We start from the raw sequence: 18,019 nt of genomic DNA, 5'->3' as shown, positions 1-18,019 counted from the left end.
TGGGTGCAGGGTGGGATGCAGCCAGCTGGAGTCGGGACAGCAGCTCTGCCATGAGCCAGGTCTGTCTGATCCCGGTGCTCCCTGTGCCAACCCCACGTGGGCAGTTCCCAGACTTGGCTGTGAAGGGCCCAAAAGGCGCCAAAGGATTATTTTGGCCTTTTTCAAGAAGTGTGAGCAGATGAGTTGCTCTCCCAGCCTCCCTGCTCAGTGACCTTTGGGGTTTGCTGCTGCCCGGGCACCCCCAGCTCTTCCCAGCGGCAGCTCGTGGTGGCACGAGCAGGGAGGGATGAGGGTGGTGAGGATGTGGGCATGATGTCAGCCTGCAGAAATAGCCTCTGGAGGGGTGCCAGGCCCTGGCTGGCACGGCTGAGGTTTGCTCTCAGTGCTGTTTCTCCTCAGGTGCCCAGGTTTGTTGTACATTCCCTCACCTGGCTCCCTTCACCCTCTGAGTGATGCCATGTGCTGCCTTACCCTGCCTTACTGGATACAGATGATGTGGAAAACATGGGTTATATGACAAATATTACACCTATATTTACCTCACCCAGGATGTCACTGCCCCCTCATCCCACCCTGGCCGGTGCTGTCCCAAGCAGGTCCCGTGGGATGAGCGTGGCCAAAAGCAGAGCAGCCCCTCCCTGGGGCACAGGTTTGGCTCCTTCCATCCTCCTCCTTCCTGAACCTGATCAGGAGCATCCCTGAGCATGGTCAGTTTTCCATACACCTGGGATTGCCCTGGAAAGTTTTCACCATGGAGTGTTTGCAGGATTCAGCTGCATTAGGATGTGACTTTCAGACTAAGGTAATGCTGGAGAAAGCTTTTTGGCAGCATTTTGTTGAGGTTTTTGTTTGAATAACCCTCTGTGAGGTGGTGACACTGGACCCAGAGGTGCTCAGGGAAGGGGCAGCCGTGTCACAGGTGCTCCAAACCCATCCATTTTCATTTCTTGTGGAGCTGCTTCACGAGATGATGGAAAAACCCTGGCAGCAGTTGGAAAAACTTCACAGAACACAGAGCAAACGATGTTAAGGTCAATGTTAGCTATTTTATACACATATGTATGTCTGTATATATATATGTCTGTGTGCGTGAGAGAGAGGAGGATTTCTAACACTTATTTTCTCTAAATCTTCCCAAGAACAAAATGTTTTTATGAATGTTCATGAAGAATGAGTCAAAATAGAGGAGGCTGAAAATGTTTGCTGAATTCTGAGATGGATAAAATGCCCATCTTGTTCTCTCTCTCCCTCTCTCATACACACGTGTGTATATATCTATATATGTATATATCTGTAGGGTTTCAATGCCATCTCCCATCAGATCCTCCCAGAGAGGCTGTCAAAGCCTGGACAGTTATGGACTGAGCTGCAAAGTGCCTTGACTTGCTCTGCCAAAATCCTTCTGCCCTTTGCTCAGTGTTGGTGGGCACAGCCTCCCCTGAGGTAAAACCCTCCCTGGTGCTTCACCTGCTCACCACGAGGCATCAACCTTCCCAGAAAGGCTCTGTGACAAAATTTAGATGAAATTAGCTCAGGACAGGAGCAGGGCACAGAACCCAGTCCCTGGCAGCTGACATGGACATGCTCGGTACCCAGGGGGGCTGTTCAACCCAGATCTGAGGGGAATTCAAAAATAAAGCAAATTCTCGTGGAAGGAGGGGGCCCTGCATGTGGCCAAACTGGTGTTTCCTTCTTCATATGGCTGCAGTGACATGGGACAATGATATTCAGCATCCTTCTCATATCCTGGATGGTTGGTTGCGTGTGTGCATATATTTATATATAAAACATGTATATTTAAATACACCAAGCTTATTTTTGCCCCATTTTGGCTCTGATCTGTGCTGCCTCCCTCTGACCCTGCCTGTCTTGTCTCTGCTCTCCCATTCCCAGGGCTGAAGGCTTCTCTCCAGAGGCTGCAGCTGGAATATGTGGACGTGGTCTTTGCCAACCGGCCGGACAACAACACCCCCATGGAAGGTTGGTGCAGGCTTGGCTTAAAGGTTTCCCCTGGTCCTGGCTTAGGGGCTGAGGCCGAGGAGGGTAGGAAATGAAAACCAATTTTTAATTAAATATTCAGTTGGGGCAGTTTAAATGTGAAATATCTTATTTGTGGTGTCCTGGAGCCATGTGTGCCTGGCCATGCAAGGTGTCCCTGCCCATGGCAGGGGCTTGGAATTAAATGGTCTTTAAGGTCCCTTCCCAAACCATTCCATGACTCTATATTTATTAAAATGTATTTATATGTTTTGGAAGGAAATGGAAGTTTCCCTTATGTCCCAGTAGTGGCTTTAACGTTGTTTGGGGGTTTTATTTCCTTTTCCTGAATCCTTCAGATGAAGTGGGTTTGTGTTTGGATTTAAGGCAGGACACAGCAGGGTGTCCCAGCACAGCCAGCAGTGATGCTCTGCCCGGGGCTGGGCTGGTGGGGAATGTTCCTTGTTAAATCCAGACTGGTAAATCAGAGGATGGATTGAGGGACTTGCAGGATCTGTGACTTTGTGCTTCAGTTACATTTCAGAGTCACTGATACCAAATCTGTGTGTCTGAAACATGAGCATAGCCCAGCTCGCCAGGAGCCCCTGTCAGTGTGTTTTGGGGTCAGTGCCCTATTTAATGGGCACAATTCCCATTCCTCCTCTCTTCCCTCTGGAGTGAACTCAGCCACTCCCTGTGGCAGAGCAGCCTCCAGCTAAACACACAGAGCAGGAGGAAAGACTTGCAGGCTGCAGGAGCTGCCGGGGAGGGCACTTGGAACTCAAACAAACCTGGAGCTTGACGGGCCCCCTGGAAGCTCCTGGCTCGACGCAGGAGTCGTGACACCCATTTCCTAGGGAAGGTGGGGCTGTGGGCCCTGGCACGGCCCGTGGGTGCCAGACAGTGCCAGCAGCCAAGGCTCAGGGACCGGCCTGGGAGTTGAGGAGCAGTGTGGGTTCCTCAGGCCTGGGAGTTCAGGAGCAGTGTGGGTTCCTCAGCTGCTGCTGAGGCCGAGGACATGCTGAGGCCATGGCCCGCTGTGCCCGGGAGGGAGGAGTGACCTCTGTGCTCAGTCAGTGTCACAGCAGTGGGGACATTTCCCAGCTGATCCCGGCGTTGGCAGCGCTGGGGATGCTGCGGATCCCGCCGGCAGCGCAGCCTTGGCAGCCGGGCATGGGCTGTGGAGCCTGGTGAGACAGGGCCAGGGTGAAAAAAGGGACATTTTCATCATGAATGGCACGGTGGAGATCCTTCCCATGTTCTTCCTGCTTTTTTTGTGGTTCACCTACTAAGCCACTTCTCTCCCAGAGCATCTGCTGAACCATCTGGTGGTGCTGCTCTCCCTGTGCAGGGAGAGCTGTGCTGCCTTCCCCAGCTTCCTTCCCTGCTCCAGCACCATACATGCCTGTGCTTTTCCCACAAGGAAATCATGGAGTGGTTTGGGTTGGAAAGGACCTTAAAGTTCACCTCATTCCAACCCCTCTGCCGTGGGCAGGGACACCTTCCACCAGACCAGGCTGCTCCAAGTCCTGTCCAATCTGAAGATCTGATCCCCCAGCTGGGCAGGCAGATGCTTTTTGTTCATCCCAAGTGGCTTTTCCAGCGGTGCAGCTCCAGCTGGGGGGAAGGAGGGTCCTTGGGATCCTGTTGTCACGGTGCTGGGTGCCCACAGCACATCCAGCACCCACAGCCCTGGAATGCAGGGAGGGAAGGTGACAACATTCCTACCAGGGAACTTCAAGCTACTTCAAAGTTATAGTTATGCTGCCAGGGGCTGTTTTCTGGGCTTTGAAACATTTATTTATATTTAAAAAAAAAAAAATCTCCTGTTCCTAAATGGTGTCATTTGGGTGCCCAGCTGGCAGGATAAGAGATCCAGGGATGTGCTATTCCCACATCCCATCCCCATGGGAGCAGGCTCTGTAAACAAGAAGGTACATACATTTTCTGAGTTGACTTGGGTTTTTCTTGAAAGGAGTAGAGGTGGGAGAAATGAAAACAACCATGGGCTGAGATGTGTAAGAGGCGTATGACGAAATGTTTGTCAAGGCTCCCAAATGGTGGCGGGGCAAAAATAGAAAACTAAGCCCAGGGAGAAGCTGGTGCTGACAGGGAGGGAGCAAGGGGAGGGGAGGAACACTTGCAGGCTGAGACTGAGGAGGGTAGCAAGTGAAAAACAATTTTTAATTAAATATTCAGGCGAGGCAGCTGGAAATAGCTCGTTTGGGGTATCCTGGAGCCCTGTGCACCTGGTCAGGTGGAAGGTGTCCCTGCCCAGGGCAGGGGGTTGGAATGAGATGGTCTTTAAGGTCCCTTCCAACCCCAATCAGTCTACGATTCTATATTTATACTTCAGTGAAATGAGTTTGTTTTGGAAGGAAATAGAAGTTTCCTTTATGTCTCAGTGGTGCCTTTAATGCTGTTTGGGATGTTTATTTCCTTTCCCTGATTCCTTCAGATCGGTGGATCAGTGTTTGGGTTTAAGGCAGGTCTCTGTGTCAGACAAAGCCCAGCCCTCCAGGCTCTAAATGGAGATTTTCCCCCCCTGAGCTGCCCTGGCTGCCTGCAGCAGGATCTCACACAAGGCCCAGACTGGCAGTGTAATCTCCTCACTGCCAAGATCCTTCTCTTTTCTTCCCTAAGTAGGACGAGAATCCTGACGGTATAAAAGGGAGCTCGTCTTGATCTCGAGACAGCAGTGCCTGGAGTCCTTACCTAAGGGAGAGCACAGGGATTTACAGGCATGTCAGGCTCCTCCAGGCAGCCCCACGTCCCCCCAGAGGGTTTGTGATGGGTCAGAGGTAATGGTGGAGGTGGAGAGCACCGGTTCCCTCCCACTTTCCCCTGGGAAGAGCACAGGGAGAGGTGGCAGCGCCCGCTGACCACGAGGTGCCTGGTGTGGCACTGGCAGCAGTGACCAAGAACTGTTTCCTTTTGCTTCTCAGAGTGAGTTAAGCCCAGTTTTACCAGTTCAGATGCCGTGGTTGGTGGTCAGGGCAGTGCCTGTGCCTGCAGCTCTGCTCAGCTCCCAAGGGCAGTGGGAGAGCTCAGCCAGAAACAGGGATTTTACTGTGCCCAGGGCAGGCAGTTCTGCCTTGGGGCTGCTCATGGGGACTGTGCCAGAGGGTTAGATGGGGTATTGGGAAGGAATTCCTCCCTGTGAGGGGGGTGGGGCCCTGGCACAGGTTGCCTAGAGAAGCTGTGGCTGCCCCATCCCTGGGAGTGTCCAAGGCCAGGTTGGAGCAACCTGGGACAGTGGAAGGTGTCCCTGCCCATGGCAGGGGTGGCACTGGATGGGCTTTAAGGTCCCTCCCAACTCAAACCATCCTGTAAACTGAAACTAAGCTTTATGGTGGGGTTCAACCACCCAGTTTTGCAACTTTACCCCCAGTATTCCTGGTAAAATCAAGCAGACCCAGATATATGATTTTAGTAAACAAATGTTAAAACAAATTGAATTTATCCTCTAGTTTATTTTTCCACTGTGCTGCCCCCTTGTGCTAAATTTTAAAAGAAATACTCTCCTAAGGTGCTGGTAGGCAAGAGATCAGTGTCTTCATATTTGCACTGAAAATGCTTTTTCATCCGTGCTCAAGCAAAAGAAAAGAGCAGAATTGGTGTTCAACGCAAACTGCTCAGGACTGTCACCATTCTTGGGATTTGTGAGTGGATTTGGTGCTGGAAATGTGGCCTCTGGGCACTTCTCACAGTCCTTTTCTTCCCTCCTGCAGAAATTGTGCGGGCGATGACGCACGTGATAAACCAGGGCATGGCCATGTACTGGGGCACGTCCCGCTGGAGCGCCATGGAGATCATGGTAAGGCCCCTGCTGGGGAAGCCTTGGCCCTGGGCAGTGCTCCATCCAGCACCTTCCCACCTCAAACAATTTGAGAACCTGTTCCAGAACGAGCCCAGTGTTGATCAGGGGAAGATGGGCTGAGCTGGGGGTCTGGGTGTCGGGGCTGGTTTAACTGGGGTTTCTGTCATTTTGGTTTGATGGAATTCCAGGGGAATTCAAGGTGTCTTCAGGTTTGATGTCAGTGCTCGTGGCCAACCTGGCCTAGTGGGAGGTGTCCCTGCCCATGGCAGGGCGTGGAACAGTATGAACTTTGAGGTCCCTCCCAGTCCAAACCAGTCTGGGATTCCAAGAGATTCCAGGAGCATCCTGCTGGTCCCTCTTCCTCTTGCTAAAGGGAAGACTCGAGTTGGTTGTCTCTGTACACTCAAGGAGTGTTGGCTGGTGTGTCCTGCAGGATATTTCCATGTAATGAAGCACTTTCCTGCTGCTTTCTCCCCTCCAGGAAGCCTACTCTGTGGCCAGGCAGTTCAACATGATCCCACCCGTGTGTGAACAAGCTGAATATCATCTGTTCCAGAGGGAGAAAGTGGAGGTTCAGCTGCCAGAGCTATATCACAAAATTGGTGAGTCTGAGGCTGCTGTGCCTGTTTGGCTTGAGTATCCCCAGAGAGAGAGAGCAGGGGGACCTGGGGCTCCAGATAGGAACAGCACACAGACAGGTGTCTTCCTAAAGACCTGGAAGAAAAACCAGTTCACTGTGGCTCTGGTAAAGAAGTATTACTCAATATTATATATTAATATAGCATATTAATAAATATATTAATTATTAATTACCATGACTGCTTCTTACTCTCTAAGACTTGTTGTGGCCCATGAAGGTGCCACCTCTCCCCTGTATCCAAAGCCACCAATACCTCCTCGTGCCTCTCCCAGGCGTCTGAGGAGCAGGGTGGGAGCTGGTCCCTGCCAGCAGGAAGGATGTGATGGTGGAAGGCAGAGGAGATGCCTGGTCAGGAGTTCAGGTGCTTTGCTGCTGCAGGAGCCAGGATGGGGCTGGAGGCTCCTGAAAGAGGCTTTTTGGATGATTAAGGCAGTCAGTGTCTTCCAGGGAGATGCTGCTGATGCATTAAGAAGTAATAATTATTTTATTTTTTAATTACATTAATCATCTAAATAAATACTTAAGGGCAACAGCAGCATCTCCCTGGAAGACACCGACTGAACGTCGCTGCCAGTGGCAATCGAAACAAGCAGCAGTTGTTTGGCTTTTATTTCATTTTTTAACTGAAAGCCCTGTTTTTGGCGCAGCTCTGATCTCTCCCACTCCCCTGAAACGCCCTCCTCTGTTCTCTCTGCAGGGGTGGGAGCAATGACGTGGTCCCCGCTGGCCTGTGGGATCATCTCAGGGAAATACGGCAACGGGGTCCCAGAGAGCTCAAGGGCTTCCCTCAAGGTACCTTGGGGCCTGTCTGAGATGTGCTGCTTTGTGAGGGCAGGGAAACAACCACGGGGAAAGAGATCCCTGGTGAGAAGGCCGGGCTGGGTATCGATGGATCAGCTCGGTTTCTCTGGCAACCACTCTCCAAGTGCAGGAGAATCTGGGTTAGAAAGTGCTCGGGTTCCCCACGCAGAGCTGGGGCTGAGAGGGGCTGGGGCAGGACGGGGGCTGCAGGACTTTGGGTGCTGTCACACCCTGCAGGGGTGGGCACCAGCCCAGGGGTCTGTGGTGCTCGGTGCTCCTCGCTGACATCAATCATGGAACCATGAACGTTGCAAAAGATCATTGAAATCTCCACAATTATCCTGATTTTATCCTTTTTGGGGGCTACGGGGGTCTCCTCCCTTATCGTGGCACAGGCACATGATTTAATGGTTTGAGAGATGGCAGAGCACTAAAATGTCACGGATTTGGGAAAAAACCCAACTAAAATGGGATCTGGGCCTCTGTGCCAGCTGAACAAAAGCCAGCACTGCCTGGCAGTGCCAGCAGAGTGACAGGGGTCCCTGGGCTGGGTTTGCTCAGTTTGGTGCTTTTTAAAGGAAATGGGTTATTTCATTGCATTCGGTTGTTTGTTTTTTTTCCAAACCAAAATGTATTATTAAGTTTTGGTAAAGGCTATTGGAGAAGGTGGATGGTGAGAGGGGTCCAAATTAAATTGCTGAGAGTGCAGCAGAACCAACCTCCAAGTCTGGAGCTGGGAGAACTGAAATCCCACTTTGCTCTAATTAATGTTCTAATCTTGAACTGTAAAATCTCCAACAAGATCAGATATTCCCTCACAATTTTTTTTTTGGGGGTCAAAATCTTCTCAAGCTGACTAATATTTCCCTTTTTTTTTTTTTTTCTCTGCTCTGTGATGGGATTCAACGGTCCAGAAAGAAAAGTTAGGAGGTTACAGGTTCTGGAGTGAATCCATCAGCTGCATAAAGGCAGGGTGATGTAGATCCAGGGACATTCTGGTCCTGTCCAGGGTGATGTAGATCCAGGGACGTTCTGGCCCTGTCCTAATTGCTTTGGGTAGCAAAACTTTGTGCCATTAAGCCCCCACGAGCTTTTGGGTTGGACATGGCTTTTGAAGTGCCATATATATATATATATGTATAGATTATGCCTGTAATTATAAATGGGCTTAAAGTCCCCATTTTGGGAGATGAAAGCTGGCAGTAATGCAATGTGGTTGGCCTGCAGTGCTACCAGTGGCTGAAGGAGAAGATCATCAGCGAGGAGGGCAGGAAGCAGCAGGGGAAGCTGAAGGACCTGTCGCCCATCGCCGAGCGCCTGGGCTGCACCCTGCCCCAGCTGGCTGTCGGTGGGTCCTGGGCTGGGGGCACCCTGGGGGGCTCTGGGGCTGCTCCTCTCCTCTGTGCAGGCAGCAGGGATGGTTTGGTGAAGGGCAGTGTGGGAAAAGATGGGTCGTCTTTGGAACAGGCCAAAGGGTGGCTTGGGCTGCAGCTAGAGATGGGTTTGTTATTTAAATGCTTAAAGGATTATTTATCCTGGAATGGTTTGGGTTGGGAGGGAGTGTAAAGATCATTCAGTTCCACCCCCTGCCATGGGCAGGGACACCTTCTACTGTTCCAGGTTGCTCCAAGCCCCGTCCAACCTGGCCTTGGACACTTCCAGGGATGGGGCAGCCACAGCTTCTCTGGGCAACAATTACATGAAATAAGATTGTTTCCAGCATCAGCGTGAGCCTGTGACTGCCAGAGTATTTTGGGCCTCCCCAGGGGTCCAACCTGCCTGTTTCCCTGCTCCCTCCCCACAGTTCAGCACCCTGGGCTGACAGACACAGGAGAACCATGTGGTTTTCAAACAGAGGTTCTGTCAAACTCCAGGCTCTGGAATGAGACCATGTCACTCCACCTTGTTCCTGACCTCGTTGTGCCTTTATTCCAGCATGGTGCCTGAGGAACGAGGGCGTGAGCTCTGTCCTTCTGGGATCTTCCAACCCGGAGCAGCTGATAGAGAACCTCGGAGCCATCCAGGTAAGTGCAGGTGGTGGTGGCCCCTCATGGGGTGTTAGCTCTGCTCAGCTCCCTGGGGGCAACACCCACACCTCAGCTCCTTCTCTTCATTTAGTGTTAGTACTTGGTATTTTGTCTTGCAGTTCTATTTATGCACCTTAATTAGGCAAATCTATGGTGTCACCAGCAGGTTTAATGTATCTGAAAGGGAAAGGGACCCGATTCCAGGACATGTGATGGATTCTGTGCTGTCACATGTCACCTGCACCCACCTTAATTAATGTCTGTTGTTTGCCACAATCAGCTTCCTCTCCCTCTGCTGTCCTTCCACTGCAGCCCAGCAATACTCCACATACCAAGTTCAGAGGCATTGCCATGATTCTCTCATTGAGTAAAGACATTCTAGTGGTTCCTGCTTTATGGGAGAGAGTTATTAGATGAATGTTTAATATCTGTCACGCAAAAAAAAAACCCAGAGGAAATGTTATTTGATAAAATCCGGGTTTAAATTTGGAACAACCTTGATTAAACACAGGCTTCCTTCTACCCGCAGGTCCTTCCAAAGATGACATCCCACATCGTGAATGAAATAGATAATATTCTGGGCAACAAGCCCTACAGCAAGAAGGACTACAGATCCTAATGCACTGCATGAGCTCCCTGGACTGCATGGTTTCTAAGTGCTCTGTACAGCGGTACAGCCCCGAGTTAACTCTGGTCATGAGAATCATTCAGCACCTGCTGCTCGGTGTCTCCTGTCACTGGACCCTTCGAGATGTGTGCTCTTGCTACTAATCTGCAGTGAAATCTGAAAGCACAGTTGATCTCTCTCTTCTAACCGAGAATAATCTTGTATTTTCTTACCTTCGACCGAATTCATTAATTTTTACTTTCCTCTCCGCACCTCATGCTTGTGCTGTGAAAAAACACTTGTAAAGCAAAAAAAAAAAAAATTAATAATTTATAACCTTCAGGTACTTGGTAATTAAAGAAGGATGTACAGATCTATTTTTTCAATGAAGAAAAGCCAGATACAACTTCAGGTTTTAATAAAACCACGTTTGGGAAATCTCAACTATAAAGTTTCTTCAGGTTAACAGATGGAAGGGGCAAGCTCAGACTTTGTTTGCTTTTATATGCTGAATATAAGCTTTAGGTTTTGTTTGTAGTTGAATTAAAGCTGTAAGACAGAGAATTAGTTAGAACTTAGATAGTTCAGCTCCTAACTGTACAGTTATTCCAGCTGTGGAGTGCTCCTGGGAAACATCCCTGAGCAGTGTTAGGAAACCCAACCTCGCATGTCAGGTTACTGAACCAACAGCTCTCTGCAAAATTCTACTTCTCCATAAACCTTAAACCAAGAAAGCCATGATTAAATATTGGGTTTTGCATATATAGAAACCTGCCTCTACTTCTGCCTGCTTGTAGACAGAGCTACTGCAAATTTCAATATTCAGGAGCTTTTAAGGATATAGACACTTATAAATATATATATATATAATTGCTGAGAACTACCAGGAAAAATCAGGTACGTATTTCGAAAGGCTACATCTGCTTTATTTTGGAATCGGGGATAAGTAAATGCATAGACTCATTTTAAACAGATTTTTGTGAGCATTTACAGGAGTTGATAGCAAGAATGTACATAATAATTTGCCCAGCTGAAGAACCACGTTGTACTTTCCCGTGGATTTGCTCTGTACAACTCCTGTGATTTCAGTCTGTATTTCTCCTGTCCTTCCTGGGATACAGCCCTGTACAGTATTTGTAGGACCCTTGTACTCCAGTCCCCAAGCCCAGGGCTCACCCGGGCCAGGTGAGCAGCCCCCAGGGCTGAGTTGTCTCCTCCTGTATTCGAAGCCGTGGTCTGTGTAAATGACTCCTGCTGTATATGAGACCTGCAGTCCGATGGATCCTGCTTGGACACAATAAAAGCATTTTGTGCATCTAATTTATCCCTGCAGACTGTTACTGACAGCCAGAGCTGCTCGGAGCCAGCAGTGCCGGGCGTGGCAGTGGGGGTGTGTTGTTCCACAGGGAGACTCTCCTGCTGTGCCCAGGAGGGGTGAGGGCTGCGGACACGGAGCAGGGACACGGAGCAGGGACACTGGGACCTGGGCTGGCCGCACACCTGGGAAAGAGGTACCTCTGGAATCAATCCCTGGGGCAGACACCAGCCCTGAGCAATGCTGTGATGGCCTTGGCTGAGGGAGGGCAGGGTTAGGTGGGATACTGGGGAGAAATCCTTCCCTGGGAGGGTGGGGAGGCCCTGGCACAGGTTTCCCAGAGAAGCTGTGGCTGCCCCATCCCTGGAAGTGCCCAAGGCCAGGTTGGATGGGGCTTGGAGCAACCTGGGCTAGAGGAAGGTGTCCCTGCCCGTGGCAGGGGATGGCACTGGATGGGCTTTAAAGTCCCTCCCAACCCAAACCATCCCATGGTTTTGGCCTGCAATAAACACCCGGACATGCTTCCGACAGGTCCCTGAAATCCCAGGGCAGTGTCCCAGCCTCTCCAAGGGGACACTGGCCAGTCCCAGCCACCTCCCTATGTACCTTCCCCTGCCCTGGAAAAGTCCCCCAGCTCTGCATTATCAGCTGTGAAAGTTAACTAATGTTCATTGTTACAAAGGCTTCGACCAGCACACAGTTAACAGCTTTATTAATTTAAGAGAATTATCTTCCCAGTAGCAGACTAATTTCCCTCCCTCTGGAGGTACAATTTAATGTTCTCCCTTTCCCTTCGCACGTATGTGGGAATCCAGCAGTGTATTAAAAATAGATTAATTCTCAACTTTTTTTAATTGAAAAGGAGATGGCATTGACCCTTACTTGGAGCAAGAGCTTAAAACTCTGAGGGCAATGGGGGGCCAAGCAGCAGCTCAGCTTTAGGTTAACCCTCAGCCTTAACTGAAGAAATCTAATTTCAGTGTATTATATTGACTTTTATATATAAATCATTGCAGCTTCTAGTGGGGATTGCAAGGGGAAAAAACAACCACCAGCCAAAAAAACAACTCGAAAGCAGACAAAATTACAAATAACAAAAAGAAGACAGCCCCAAACTTTCCTGAGAAGGCCCAAGATGAGGGTTTTTTTGCAGCACACAACCCACCCCACTCACCCACCGACTTTTGTTTCAGGCTGTCAGTGCTCAATGTTCCCTCTCCAAGCCTCAGCAACTGTTAATACCAAAAAAAACCCACAGTAGGATGAAAAGCTGTTAATAAAAGACTCAGTGAGGTGACAGTAATAGCAAAAGAAAGTGCTGCTTCCAAGCACTTCTCCAGCCAGCAGATTTCCTGGAAAACACACCTGTCACCTGCTGAAACACCTGACAGGGCAGCCAGAGCCCTGGCAGTAAAATGAGTGTACTAATGTTTGTTCAAATGTGGGAATTTAAGTACTGGGTGCTTTGGGAAGACCAGAGCAAAAACCAGCACCATCAACTCCTGCTGCTTAGAGAGCTGCCAGCTGGGCCTCCTGCTGGGCTCTGACTGGTTACTCGTTGGAGGCTTGGTAGAAATTCGGTTTGTGTGTGCTAAAAAAGCCTAAAATACAGAAATTATATCCTTTATAAAAAAGTGATAAGTCAAGCAAAGCTCAATTGTGCCAGGCAGGCACCAGCACCGTGGAATGTCTCCTTCCTGAGGTGAATGATCAGGCACAAGTGATACAGAAAAATCCACATATTTTGAGGGGAAGCAGTCAAGTTAATTTAAAGTGTTAAATGCCTGACCAGAAAAAGTGATTTCAAGGGCAGCTCTGAAGTGCACCAAACCCATGGGAATTTTCATGGCTTGAATACAGAAACAGAACAGTTCATACTGGGAAGCAAAGGAAGAGTGAACTCTGCAGGGGAGGGTTGAGACTGAAGACCTCCCAATCCCATCCAATCCCCAATCCCAAAGGATGCTGACAAGTGTTCCAGTCAGTCAGCAGGCACTGGGTAATTAGGAATCATTTTATGGCTGGTTATTTGTCAGAAATAGAGCCCTTTCTGTCTCCTGCTCTCCAGATTCTTCATTTTACTCTACTTTCCATAAATCTTATTGAAGTAAAGATTAGCAGAGTAATTGTTACATTAAATCTGATTATGAGCTTTCTCCTTCTTCCCTACAGATCCCGAGTCTGTAATGGCAGGATCTGTAACTTCTGCACTAGAATTCCATTAATAGCAGTTGAGTCTGGAATTTAACAGAACAGCTGCTTCAGAGAGAGCAAGAAAATAAGGGACAGTATTGCCTGATAAACCCATTACAAAAAGCCAGCTAAAGCATTTCTGCTAAGCTGTGCAAGGAAAGTGGCAGGGCTTCTTATTTATTTGCGATTTTGGACATGAATGGAAAAAAAAAGTACATTCAAACCACTTCAAAAGTGTTTTTCTAGGAGGTTCAGGTTTTTGTCCTGACTACAAGTCACTTAAAAATGAGGAGTATTTCCAATGAACACGGGAAAAGACTCCTCTCTTCTGGAAGCAGAAACAGCCAACAAACCTACACATGAAAATAGCTATTTTTTAAGAATGGAAATACAAGGAATTAAATGGCAAAAAAGCTCCTTTTTATTACAACTTCTCAAGTTACATTGATAAATGGTGGATTGTCACTTTTTTGGTCAGTGAGTTTGGCTCTGAGGCTGCTCACCAGACACCCAGGGGCCTTCTGGGGCTGCAGAACCATCACCCCTCTCTGGTGCTTCACAAAGGTGATGTCTGGACACAGCTCACACCCCATTTCCTTCCCTTGCTAAGTAAAAAAAAATTCATTAACTCGGATATTGAATAATACCATGGAAAGATATCAAAAGTAAATATAATTCTATCAGTTTGGATTTAAACCCTCCCCCCCCTTACGCCCATAATACAAAAAAAAAATTCCTATTCTGCCCTTAAATGTTTCTATGGCAGTTGAAGTCTCTCCCAGAAATAAATTTCTGTGGGGTTTTTGTTCTACTTGGATCCTGTGGAGAGCAGAGCAATCAGTCCTGATGAAGCACTTATAGAAAGAATATAGTTTCTGCAGGGAACAGGTTAAGGACATATAATTGTCAAGATACTTCTTTGGTACAGAACATTCAGTAGAAGTTTTATGAAAAAGAAGGAATTGAAATGGTCTTTACAGTTTTAAAACTGAAATATTGTAACCTCAAATACAGCTCGAAATAAAGGCATGAACTTACCTTCAAAGTTAAGACAGTCGCAAAGTTTAGCCTGTTCTCTTAATATTTGTTTTATAAATAGTTAACTACAGAACATCTTGAATTAACTGCCCTGATTGGCAATACTAATTTCCTTAAGGAACAAAAGATTGTGGTTGTGAAGTTACAGAAACTAAAGCAACCTGTAAGGTAAGAGAACCTGGCAGCTAACACTGACCCGGGGTTTCTGCAGCAAAACAAGCTGCCTCCTCATCCCAAAATTACAACTAAAATGGCAAAGCCACAAGAATTTCTGTAGACTGTCCAAGTGATATCCTTAAAACACCTCATGTCACATTCACGTGATTGGGAGGGTTTTTTTTTTTAAGTAAACTCTACTTTTATGTGACAATGTTCTAAGCTGATGTTCTGCAAAGGACCTGCCCTTCCCAGCAGAGCACAAAGGATACACGGTGGGGTTGAAGTTCTTCAGCACGAAAAACGAAGCGATGATGACCAGGACCAGGAACAGGGTGTTGTTGTAGAAGATGGAAAAAGTTGTCGCTTCGTAGTCTGCAACTTCGTTTTTCTTCCACAGAATTCTAGGAGCAAGCAGAGACAATATTTCAGGCATATTTAAATCACCGTGTATCAGAGAATGAATGACTGGTTTGGGTTGGGAGGGACCTCAAAGATCATCTCATTCCACCCCCTGCCATGGGCAGGGACTCCTTCCACTAGCCCAGGTTGCTCCAAGCCCCGTCCAACCTGGCCTTGGACACTTCCAGGGATGAAGTGTGCAGTGCTTTTGTTGTAACCAGCCTCTAGAAGACAGAGGTTTGGGCTCTTAAGCCCTGACAGCTCCTGTCCTGCACAGTCACAGCAGGTATCCACTCTAATCCCAAGTGCATTTGAGACCTTTCCTGGACAACTTGACTCAGAAAGGCTTCAAGATGAACCAAGAGCTACAGTACAGCTTCTGCTTTCCAGAATACAGGCAAAACAGGGCACAGTCCCTCATATCCTACCTAGAGCCTTAAGGACATTTAAGGCAGCGTTACAACAAGGGAGAGAAGGAAGAGGACAGAGAGATCACCTTTCATCCTTCTCCTTACGGGACATCTTCCTGTTGTCCGCCTCGGACAGCTTGCGAGTCACCTCCTTGGACACAGCATCCTCTCTTTTCTGGGCCACCCTGTAAGCAACACCACTCATGTTCAACTTCAAAAACTAATAAAAGCCCCCACAGCTAAACCCCTGGGATTAGAGGAAGTTTTATTTACAGTGAAGAATAAAACGGAGTCAGGACACCGAACAGTTTTGTCAAGTTGAAGGGACAAGTAATAATCAAACTGCTACAAGTGATGTAATTTTGATATAATCAGTAATATAATTTAAATGTAATTTATGGCATGATGGTAGTTCTGCTATTTCACTGTACTTTTAGCTTACAAGACTAGGCTACTCCATAATTACAAGAGACAACAGAAACCAACTAGGAAATATTTCTGTGTAAAACAGATTTTGGAGTAACCTTTCAGGCATTCTTATTCACAAAATAATTAAGTTGTAGAAGCTGGTTCTGTTAAATTATTAAATAATAAATTCTAGTTCCAACAGCCACCAAACTCACTTGTGTTTGAGGACAAACTTGACGTTCTTATATGCGAAAGCCACCAGATAGGTGCTGATGAGGGTCATCACGCTGTACAGGACTGCGGACTGAACAAGATCCATGTGCCATATCCTCCAATAAAGCCCTTCGAAGGAGAAAAAAATTATATTTTTTTGTTTTATAAATAGTTAACTACAGAACATCTTGAATTAACCGCCCTGATTGGCAGTACTAATTTCCTTAAGGAACAAAAGATTTTGGTTGCGAAGTTACTGAAACCAAAGCAACCTGTAAGGTAAGAGAACCTCATATTTTTTCTCTCAAAAAAAAAACGCCCCTGCAGGAGCAGCACACAGGACGCGAGCTCTGCAATTCGGCACGGGCTCTGCCAGGCCGAACCCAATTCCTGCAAAACCCCTCGGAGCGTTTGAGCCGCACTAGAAACACTCTGGAAGGGAGAAAAAACGTGCTCCGAGAGGGGCCCTCCGAGGCAGCGCCGCCGCAGTGACACGTCAGTGCTGCCGCCGCCCGACCGCCCTCACGGCCCGGCACCGACCGGCATCGCCTGCGGATCGGATCCCTCACGGCTCGGATCCCTCACGGCTCGGATCCCACACGGCTCGAATCTCACACGGCTCGAATCTCACACGGCTCGGAACCCACACGGCTCAGAGCGGGACGATCCCGCCCGGGGTGGGCTCGGAGCGGCAGCGGGACAGAGCCCGAGGCGGGCGGTGCGGAGTCCCTGCTCCCCTCAGGGGCCACCGGTCCCCTCAGGGTCCGCTGATCCCCCTTCCCAGCGCCTCCTGCTCCCCTCAGGGTCTCCTGCTCCCCTCAGGCGCTGCCGATCCCCTCGGGGTCCGCTGATCCCCTTCCCAGCGTCTCCCGCTCCCCTCAGGCTCTCCTGCTCCCCTCAGGCTCTCCTGCTCCCCTCAGGACCCGCCGCTCCCCTGCCGGCCGCCGCCGGCCCGGTCCCGCCGCTCACAGATGGGGATGGCGGACACGATGAAGGCGTTGCCGAAGAAGAGCGCGGAGGACTTGGCCGAGAGGTTGCGGCTGAAGTCCTGCAGGAGCAGGTCCTCCTCGGACTGCTGCCGCCCGCCGGGGCCGCCCTTGGGAGCCATGGAGGGAGCGGGCACCGTCAGCGCCGGGCTCGGGAGCGGCTCCGGGTCAGGAGACACGGCAGGGGCGGGACCGGCACCGGCCGAAAGAGCTTCCGGAGCGCGGGCCGCGCTCGGGCCCGTCTGATACCAGCCCGGGCCCGTCCCCATCCCGATCCCCATCTCAGTCCCGGCCCCGGCCCCGGCCCCGTACCCATCCCGATCCCAGCCCCGTCCCCATCCCGCTCCCGGTCCCCATCCCGATCCCCATCCCAGCCCCTGCCCCGGTCCCCATCCCGCTCCCGGTCCCCATCCCCGATGTAGCCCCGCTCCCCGCGCCGGGACCCCCGGTGGCCGAGGCAGGTGAGTCCTCTCGGGGGGATCCCTCCTGGCTGGCACAGTTTGCCTGGGAAAGCAGTGGAGATTTTTTTCCACTCGGCCTGCAGCCCCCGTGGGAGAGCGTGTCTGTCTCGCTTTAGGCTCTTAGAGCCATTCTCCGATCCCTCCCTCCTCGCTCCACGCCAGCCGTACAGAGGGCTCTGCTTTTCACTTCTTTTAGTGTGTTCCCTCTGCAATTTGTGACAACAAATTTCGAGCAGGAGTTTTGAGAATTACCATCAGTGTCCCGCAGCAGGGTGTAGAGGGATTGGCCGTGGGCTGACTGCAGCAGAAGAACTCCTTGGCCCCTGGACAGCACATTTCTCTTAGTATTTTTAGCGGTTTTGTGTAAACATCATTTAGCAAAGTATATGCGTTCCTAAAATTTAATTAAAGACATTTTTCCCATTTATTCATTCCCCCCAGTTACTAGTGTTCTCTGCTTCCGAGAAAACACACAAGGTGCACGCCATGAGGGAATGCTCCCTGGAAATGGGGTTAAATTGAAGTGGGGTTAAATATGATCAAAATTAACTCACTGTAGTAGAGC

General features: G+C 49.4%; 2 protein-coding genes across 4 annotated transcripts in view; one reads left to right on the top strand and one right to left on the bottom strand.

The window, feature by feature from the left end:
- The window catches only part of KCNAB1 (potassium voltage-gated channel subfamily A member regulatory beta subunit 1), a 62,282-nt gene extending 51,090 nt beyond the window's left edge, over nucleotides 1-11,192 (top strand). For all 3 annotated transcript variants that reach the window (XM_027685933.1, XM_027685934.1, XM_027685935.1), the window contains exons 8-14: nucleotides 1,894-1,980; nucleotides 5,709-5,794; nucleotides 6,279-6,399; nucleotides 7,135-7,229; nucleotides 8,466-8,586; nucleotides 9,174-9,262; nucleotides 9,795-11,192. In XM_027685933.1, the coding sequence (XP_027541734.1) occupies nucleotides 1,894-1,980; nucleotides 5,709-5,794; nucleotides 6,279-6,399; nucleotides 7,135-7,229; nucleotides 8,466-8,586; nucleotides 9,174-9,262; nucleotides 9,795-9,884 (689 nt within the window). In that variant the 3' untranslated portion in view covers nucleotides 9,885-11,192. The remainder of the gene's footprint in view (nucleotides 1-1,893; nucleotides 1,981-5,708; nucleotides 5,795-6,278; nucleotides 6,400-7,134; nucleotides 7,230-8,465; nucleotides 8,587-9,173; nucleotides 9,263-9,794) is intronic.
- Nucleotides 11,193-13,778: 2,586 nt separating this feature from the next.
- On the bottom strand, nucleotides 13,779-17,215 carry SSR3 (signal sequence receptor subunit 3). Its single transcript, XM_027685936.1, has 5 exons — nucleotides 16,977-17,215; nucleotides 16,010-16,136; nucleotides 15,473-15,571; nucleotides 14,847-14,978; nucleotides 13,779-14,255 (listed from the first exon to the last, which is right to left on the bottom strand). Exons 1-5 carry the CDS (start codon nucleotides 17,113-17,115, stop codon nucleotides 14,189-14,191), a joined length of 564 nt encoding a protein of 187 aa, XP_027541737.1. The 5' UTR covers nucleotides 17,116-17,215; the 3' UTR covers nucleotides 13,779-14,188.
- Nucleotides 17,216-18,019: the final 804 nt, after the last annotated feature.

This window comes from Neopelma chrysocephalum, unplaced genomic scaffold, assembly GCF_003984885.1.
Source record: "Neopelma chrysocephalum unplaced genomic scaffold, ASM398488v2 Primary Assembly neopelma1_69, whole genome shotgun sequence".
Taxonomy (NCBI): domain Eukaryota; kingdom Metazoa; phylum Chordata; class Aves; order Passeriformes; family Pipridae; genus Neopelma; species Neopelma chrysocephalum.
Note: the sequence above shows the minus strand (reverse complement) of the source record. Positions and strands in the feature narration are given on the sequence as shown.